This window comes from Drosophila bipectinata, chromosome XR, assembly GCF_030179905.1.
Source record: "Drosophila bipectinata strain 14024-0381.07 chromosome XR, DbipHiC1v2, whole genome shotgun sequence".
In the NCBI taxonomy this organism is placed as follows: Eukaryota; Metazoa; Arthropoda; class Insecta; order Diptera; family Drosophilidae; genus Drosophila; species Drosophila bipectinata.
Genome location: NC_091735.1, coordinates 9,048,779 through 9,057,720, shown reverse-complemented (window position 1 = coordinate 9,057,720; position 8,942 = coordinate 9,048,779). Strand labels below are relative to the sequence as shown.

The 8,942-nt window shown below is 43.4% G+C and overlaps 1 protein-coding gene across 8 annotated transcripts in view; it reads right to left on the bottom strand.

The window, feature by feature from the left end:
- Window positions 1–3,507: 3,507 nt before the first annotated feature.
- LOC108126405 (phosphatidylinositol-3,5-bisphosphate 3-phosphatase MTMR3) overlaps window positions 3,508–8,942 on the bottom strand; it is a 52,062-nt gene continuing 46,627 nt past the window's right edge. For all 8 annotated transcript variants that reach the window (XM_043211347.2, XM_043211345.2, XM_043211350.2 and 5 more), the window contains exon 15: window positions 3,508–3,771. In XM_043211347.2, the coding sequence (XP_043067282.1) occupies window positions 3,582–3,771 (190 nt within the window). In that variant the 3' untranslated portion in view covers window positions 3,508–3,581. The remainder of the gene's footprint in view (window positions 3,772–8,942) is intronic.

Genomic DNA, 8,942 nt, shown 5'->3' with positions numbered 1-8,942 from the left:
TTGGCTCGACTTATGTCGGAAGTAGAGCAGCTGAAGGTCTACGTTGGAAAGTATTTTTGCTGGTGCGATTCTGCTGTGGCTCTGTCTTGGATTCGAGAAGAACCCTCTCGGTTTAATGTTTTCGTCGCCAATCGAGTTTCGACCATTCAGAATCTAACTAGAGAAATGGAGTGGCGGTATGTTCCCACTTCTTTGAACCCAGCAGATATCCTGTCGCGTGGTGCTTTTCCCAATGAATTGGTTGAGAATAAGCTGTGGTCTCATGGTCCTCCGTTTCTCGTTGGATCCCAAGAGACGTGGCCGACCGCGGTCCCATCTGAGAGATCAACCCTGGAGTTACGTGCAAGGGTCCTGCTCATTCAGTCTCCGTACGTGGATATAACAGCGGTTTCTAAGTACGCTAATTCGTTTCCAGCACTGCAGAGGGTATTCGCTTACGTATACAAGTTTTCTCAACGAATTCACCACAACGGTGTTACGGCTAGCGATATAAAATCTGGAACACAGCTGTTATTGCGGCTAGTGCAACGTGTGCATTTTTGGGAGGAAATAAAGGCTCTTCAAAATGGAAAAGACATAGCGGTATCCAGTGCCCTTGCCTCATCCTCTCCCTTCTTGGACAAATTTGGACTGTTGCGCGTAGACGGTCGGCTAAAAAATTCGTCGTTGGATTTTGATAAACAGCATCCAATTATACTTCCAAGAAGCCATCCAGTTACGCGGGCTATAATTGTTGACTTCCATGAGCGAAATTTACATACGGGACCTCGCGCACTGTTGGCAATTATTCGGTCCCAATATTGGCCAATTGGGGGGAGAAAAACCGTGACGAAGGCATTACACAAATGCATCCGATGCTTCCGGACTAAGCCTCGGCTGTTGCAGCACATTATGGCTGATCTCCCGGAGGAAAGAGTTAGCGGCTCCCAGGTCTTCGGAGTCACTGGTGTGGATTTTTGTGGACCGTTCTATTATAAGCCGGAAGTGCGTAATAAGGCTCCAGTAAAATGTTACATTAGCATGTTCATTTGTTTCGCTACCAAAGCCGTCCATCTGGAGCTTGTAAGGGATCTATCCACAATGTCTTTTTTGCAGGCTTTGAAGCGTTTTATATGCACCCGCCGAAGTCCTCAACATATTTGGTCTGACAACGCAACCAACTTTGTTGGAGCCAAAAACGAGCTAAAGGAGCTGCGCCGATTATTTCTAAGCGAAGAGCATCAACGGTCACTGCTGGAGTTTTGCTCTATGGAGTCCATCGAATGGCATTTTATTCCTCCTCGATCTCCGCATTTCGGTGGTCTGTGGGAAGCGGCTGTTAAAACCGCCAAGCACCATTTTTACCGAGCTGTCGGATCTGCAGTTCTGGGATTCGAGGAGTTGCGAACGCTGCTGTGCCATATTGGGGCTGTTATAAATTCACGACCCTTATTGTCTCTTTCAGAAAATCCTGCAGACCTTGATGTTTTGACCCCGGCTCATTTTTTAACTGGTGGTCCGTCAGTCAGCTTTATCGAGCCTGATGTCACAAAGCTGAACTTCAACCGGTTGGACAGCTGGCAGCGCGTGTCTTTCCTGCAGCAGTCTTTCTGGTCCCGATGGAAGGAGGAGTACCTAAGTCTTCTCCAGCAGCGCTCCAAATGGCGCGCCTCCGGTCCTGCCTTGGCCCCAAACGATGTGGTGCTAGTAAAGGACGAGAATCTACCTCCGATGAAATGGCCGCTTGCGAGAATAATGGAGTTAATCCCTGGTCGGGATGGTATCTTTCGAGTGGCGGTGATAAAAACCTCATCTGGAATTACCAAGCGAGCAGTGACTAAGCTGTGCCTTTTGCCCCTTAAGGATGAAGTTGGAGTAGAAGCCCCAACTGGGGGGAGAATGTCGGGTCAAGCAGCAAGCAACTAATTTAAACACAACAATTAATAAGTAACTGATGTTTTGCTGGTCGCAAGCCGACTCTCTTTCGGCCGCTCGGCTTTGCTACTTCGGCGCTTATGGTTAGCGAGCATCCGCTCAGCCTATTCTGCAAGGTTGGCGCCACTCTCGTTCGTACTTTTACTGCGCTCGCATCCTAAATTGGATTTCAAATATTGTACATAAATCCTAATTTCATATGCGGCCCGAATAAAGTTTATAAAGTTCAATTTAAATACAAAATCATTTTTTATTTACGGCATCGAAAACTCTCGATGACCAAACAATGCCTATTCTGAAAGTTGCTGAGAAAGCTTTCCTGACCCATGACCTAAGATTGGATCCGGCTTTGATAAGTTGTGCCGGGACAATGCCATCTGGGCCTGGGGATTTGAAAGGCTTGAAGCTGTTTTGGGATCTCTATGGCTACGGCTACGTGGTCTTCATTACTAAAACTGGGTAGCAAAAAGAGGTTAAGGTTCTTTTTTGCGAGGATGAAGGTTTGCCTTTTACCTGTTGTATCGTCTTTGCAGAGCCTATACTCCGACGCCCCCAACCCAATAATCCTGTCTCCAAGGATCCAGGGTTCCTGGATGAGGGCCACATCAGCCCAACTCTTGGCGAGGTGGAGTAGAAGGGCCGCTGACGCCGCTTTACTGTGGTGGAAGTTTATCTGCAATATTGTCAGGGACATTCTTACGATTCTCCAACACAGTAACTTCTGCCTCTGTCAACAGAGAGTCCTCCTCCATTCCAACGTCTGTAAGTTCCCTTGCCAAGTCGCTCTCCTCTGAGGTGTTCCCTTCCGCTGGCTTATCTGGGTGTTTTAGGGTCGGCTTGCTTATCTGTGAGCCATAATCGTGCCCTCGGTTTATTTTGGATCTTCTCCCAGTCAACCGCCACCATCTTTGCTCCGGGGTAGATCTCCCCAAGCGATGCTGCCATTCGCTTGTAAGTCTCTACCGATCGCGCGTCTTGGCAGGCAATTACCGTGACGCTACCCTGGTGGGGGCCCTCCGCCCTGTAGCAACTCCTCCACGAAGTACCCAGCCAACTTGTTAACCACTCGTCGCCGAAGGTCCTTGGGGATGAGCCCATCTTTGAATCCCTTGTCCAGGACTCCAATAAGAGTTCTTCCCATCGTGACTTCGGCGAACGAGCGGTTGGACGGCTGCGGCTGGGCCTTCCACTTTATTGGCTTGGACGACTCCCTCCTTCGATCTCTGCTTTTTCGCGCTATGCGCGATCTCCTTGGCAGGATCTGACCCAGCCAGTTTCATCGGCTCTAGCCTCACACCTGCCGTTTCCGGTGTGAAGTCGGGCAGGACCTCCCTTGCCCACTTAAAATTCTCAGCTGCTCTCCTCCTATCTTTATAAGAGCCCTTCCGCTGCGTTGAGTGAGACGCACTCGGACCAGGGTTGCCTTAGGGGCCCCGCCGGTTAGCCCCGCTTTGGAAGAAGATGCCTTGGCAACCTCCACCGCACCGGCGCGTCCCGCCTCCAGATGTGGCCCTCTGGAACTGTGGGATTAGCTTGCGTAAAAACAGATAGCCGGACAGCTACTCATGGTATATATATATTAAATATATAAAATGTATATATAGGTATATATAATTAAATTTACATAATGATACAACAAAGGAGCCTTAATTTTATTGGAAATATTATCAGGTATTTGCAGAACATTGTGTTGCTTCGTTTAATGAGTGCTTTAAGGGAACAGCAGCATTTCCATGAACATCTGTTGTGACGATCGTGTAGCAAGAACCACATAGCCTTACTGGATTAAAAAGCTTTTCGAATGGTAAGGGCGCCCAATATTCCGAACAGTCAGCACAAAAAATTTCTCCACAGGATCTGTAAGAGTCAAAAAGGTCGCAAAATAATTTTGGTTTGTTTCTGAAATAAATATTTAAGAGAATAAAAAAACTTAAAAAGCGGTAAAACGCTAATCTCAAAAAAAAATATTAAAGTATTTATAAAAATAATCCAATGGTTTAAATAGATTATAAATTTAATTGTTTGTTTCATTGTATTGTTCATTGTATTCAATCCATTGAAAACAAATATATTTTTCATTGTATTAATCATTGTATTCCATTTTTCATTGTATTAGTATTCTGTAATATTGTATATATTTAGTTATAGCTAAAGCAGTTTTATCTGTCCGGTTCGTTATCGCGGTCGGGTTCATTAGCCCCTCTTGAGCTTTGAGTCTCGCCCGGGCGTTCTTCGTATATGCGACATAAGCTCCCTGTTCCTATTTAATTATTTTGGCCATGGTGTGCAACCCTAAATTCTAAACCATTTTACCGCTATTTTTTGGGAGCTTGAGGCATATCGCGCCCTTCGGACTACCGCCATGTCCCCACTCCCGCTCCGCGAATGTAACATAATAAAGACGTAAATTAATAGACGGCAGTGATTATTTTAATGGAAAAGGGAAACTTGCCGACTACCAAAAAACGCTCAGGAACGCAGCATTGGCGACCCCGACATGGTGACAGGTCCTGACATAGGACATGATTGTCAGGCATAGTATCGGCTTTCACAAATTATTGGAAAGTTTTTCCAGTAACGTAACCAATTGTGAGTTCGCCTGCATTTAGGTTATATTCGGGTGCCGGTATAACTAATTCTGCCGCAGTTGCTTGTGCTTCTTATCTCGGCACTCTTCTTCGTCGTTGACGGTGCTTCTCGATCATCTTGGAAAAGCTGAAGCTTTTGGGGCGAACGGCCGATGAAGGTCATGTGCAACTTAAGGAGCTGCAAAATGTGTTTTATAACGCAGCTCATATGGTGAGTGTGGTTGTGTTTCCCCTATTTGTTTGCTGGACCGTGCAAATAAATTCAATTTGATTATTTTTTTTTGATTTTGATCTTTTGTCAGAGGTATGCCAATTTGAAACTGCACCGCTAAATTAGCTTTTGAGACTGCACGTAGTGTCGCTTAAAACAGCTGACCTTAACAGCTGTCATTTTAACCCTAAACTGTTAAGTAAACATTTTAGTTATGTAACATAGCAATTTGATCATTTCTTAACATTGTAACATTGAAAAAACGGAAATTTACATACTCGCGAAAAATGAGTTTTGACCACGGAAACAGGTAAAATTCCACATAGTGGGTTGGTCTCTCAAATTCCATGCCTTGTCCTAAGCTCGACAGGAGGTAGTTTCGTCGCGGATTCTTTAAGCCGCGCCATCTTCGGCCATGTCGTATCGATCGTTGACTACTGCTTACCGAAAGTAAGTTAGCCCTGGAGGCACGGTACCGCGCGCTAGATTGCCGGATCGCGCCATCGCAAACATTCACTGTGACTGCACGGATTCAGCCTGCAGATTCAGAGCTGCAGGAGATGACCTATATACCATACATGCCCCCATGCCCAATAGATTTTCCAAATAACCCAAATATTCCAAATAACTTTTAATTGTGCAATTCGGATTCTAAATGACTTTTAATATGGTTCACATGCTCCTTTAAAAAGGCCAGCATACCATACGCTTTAGGCAGTCTACGTGACCAGAAAATTTAAATTTGCTGTCGAATAAGACACCTAAATCTAAAACCTCCTCTTTACCTGTCAATCTAAAATCAAGATAGATATCAAGATTCGGCTTACTGTAGCAGGTAAACAGACACTACGAAAGGTTTAATGGGAGAAGATTACGGGAGCATCATGAGAAAACTCTGGATGTATCCTTCTGTAACAAGCAACTGTGACTGATATAACAAATTCACTTATAAATTTTAAGGTCATCCGCATACATCAGTAGGCAAGGCAAAAGAATGAAGAGATTTTATTAGTAAAGATAATAAATAGGAGAGGTTCCAGAGAGCTGCATTGTGGAAGACCAGAGGAGGCTACAAAGGGACTTGAGATAGCGTCACAATAGGAACGTGGCATGTTCGGTCTGTCAGATACGACTCGAACCAACTTAATAAGGAGGAATGACTATGCCAGAAGCGCAGAATGACAAACTTTGTCAAAGGATTTGGAAAAGTCAGTGTAAATGGCATCAACCTGAAAGCGGTTCTCAATGTCTTCAATGCAAACCGCTAAATTTGTTGTAGGCAAAAAACCTTGCTTGGAGATATAAAATTACGAGTCAGAAAATAAATTCTGTGAAACATAAGGGTTACAAAAATGTTTCAAAATGTTGATACCTTCGCTTTTTATTTCTTTGACTCGAAAAACGGGGTTTGAAATTGGCACATATTATAACTCGAACAACTTTTTAATATTTTTTATGGAATTTTGATAGTTCTTTGATAAAATTTTGAGTTTTCGTTTCTCTAGCTTGCACTGATTTAGATTTAACGATTTTTTCCCCTCCTTAAGTTTAAATCAGTGGTCGGCACGGCCCTATCCCGAGGGCATCGGAAATTTCTCTGCCCGAGCTCTGCCACACACACACAGTATAAATGTGCGAAACGTCATGCTCACAGCCTACTTTCTGTTATTCGTTACTAATACTAATGCGTTAAAATCAAATCAATGTATTGGGGTGCCGACCACTGGTTTAAATTTACACCTATGACCGTCACCTTTTATGTTTTTATGAAACAAAACTTTGTGCATTAATTTTATATATATGCATAACAATATACCCAAATTTAATACATTTACCGTATTTTCTGGTAAAAAAAATGGTAAACAAGAAAAGAACGGTAGGTTGATATGACCGGATATATATCGCAAGTATCGGATATAGTTGGCCAATCTATATGGCAATTTCATTATAAAGCCAATTTCTTAAAATAAAAATATGAAAAATGTCCCAAACTTCTACTTTCAAAAATACCAAAGTTACAGTTACATAGCGTGTGTCAGCGATGTTTGTTCCGAAATTGCTGAATTTTGACCAAAAGAACCGTCGCATGAGCATCGCACCGTATGGAAAGTGCTTTGATGATTGGAAACGATAAAGCGCTAAAGATGATTGGAAAACCGTTGGAATAAGTGTATTGTGTCTGAGGGGGAAAACTTTGAAGGGGACAACATAAATATTGATAAATAAATTAATAGTTTTTCTTGAATATACAAAGTCACCTTACGTTTTGAACACACCTCGTATTCTTAAGTAGGGGTCGACATATACCTTATAGGGTCGGAGATGTCTCCTTTCCTGCACTTTTGAGTAAAATTATAATACCCTCTGCAAGGGTATAACAAGAAAGGAACTTTGGTTGATATACCCTTTTACTTAAATGAAACTGTATATGTTATTTTACACTTCGTAAAACATCAACTTAGTCAAACTATCACCTTTTTTAATCTTTCGAATTAATCAGATTTAATTATTTTTGGACTTTGGTGAACGTTGATAGATAGCATGCAGAGCGACTCAGGGTCCTGAGACCAAACGATAAAGCGCTAGGGTCCAACGTTCTGGCACAGACACTGGTGATGTTTTCCATATGCGCATGATAGGTAGTATATGCGCTGTTTGGAGGAATATACGACGCAATGATGACGAACGACCTTAGATGCCCTGGATTAAAACGGAAAGCTGATCTAGTAAAGGGTTGGCCACCGAAATAGTGATATAGCCTGAAGAAATCAAGGGATAGCGATAATCACACCACCCCCTCGCACACACTAGGTACTGGATGCATCTGGATCTTTTCGAAATACTTGGTACAAGTTAGACTCAAAGAACTCAGAGGAGCTAACGTTATTATTGAGCAACGTTTCTACAAGGATGATTATATAAAAATCGCAGGCTGAAAAATTCAGGAATACCATTCGGAACTTGATGCTCATTTCCAATATATTTTGGAACAGAACTTATAAGCTTGTATTTGAGTCAGAGGAATAATTATAGCTACGGTCCAAACTGAGAATACGACAGCTAGGCGGTAGTGATGAAAGTGCACTCCTGGTACTGGTGCATGTGGAGGCATATCCAATACGCATCGCATGCAAGATAGCCGACGAGGATACATAGATCTTTCCATTAGACCAGAGGTCGGCACGGCCCTATCTCGGGGGCATAGGAAATTTCTCTGCCCGAGCTCTGCCACACACACACAGTATAAATGTGTGAAACGTCATGCTCACAGCCTACTTTCTGCTATTCGTTACTAACACTAATGCGGTAAAATCATATCAATGTATTGGGGTGCCGACCACTGCATTAGACTAAACAGTAGGCCTGCGAATGTCCAGTTGCAAAGCAAATCCAGTGCCAGGTCGAAACATAGATCATTCATAATCTGCCACATCCACGCGCACATCCAATAATCCTCTCTCACGTCCACAAGCTAAATAAACATCTTCATTCACATCATCACGAGCGGGTGGCCCACCGAAAAGAGATAAGAAAATAAGCAGTGAGGCGCTGCCAACGTCTCGATTACCATCCTCTTGTTGTTGCTGGACATCCACACGTGAAAATAAGATGTAAACAACTCGCCTTGAAAATAGTTTTTGTTGTTGGAGCATATCGATCTGGAATCAGAGTAAATTATTGAAGGAATGAAAAAAGCGTAGACCGTTACCACTAACGCCAGCGTCCTTTTTTATTGATAGCGCAGCAAAGAGCAATCGTGGTGATAAATGGAAGTTTGTGAAGAGGAGAAAGTAACGGCGCCCATGGCGCCGCTTACTAGTTTTTTGAGGGATTCGCGTTTGTGGTAAAGGGAGAATAGCCGGGATTCCAATAACCTTAGCAGGCTCTCTATCCACAAACCGGCTGACTTTTACCGACATAGGCAAAAAGTCATCATTGACGACTGTAGGGACATGTTGCTCGGGACCCCCAATTTATCGTTAACGAACTTAAGGGCGTTGATGTTTGCATCTTTTTTGACCAGCCTAGCACAGGCTCCATGTTCAGCGTATCTGCGACAAATTTGCACAGTGCATCATGTTGGGTACCAGTCGCGAATTTACCAATATGAAGGTATTTTAAGGTGGAAAGATTTTAAACCTGAGCGCAGCTGGGTTCTTGTCCCAAAACGCACCTATTAGGGTGGATCCGCTTCTTCCTCCTAGTACTGGTAGGAATAGAGTGGGCAG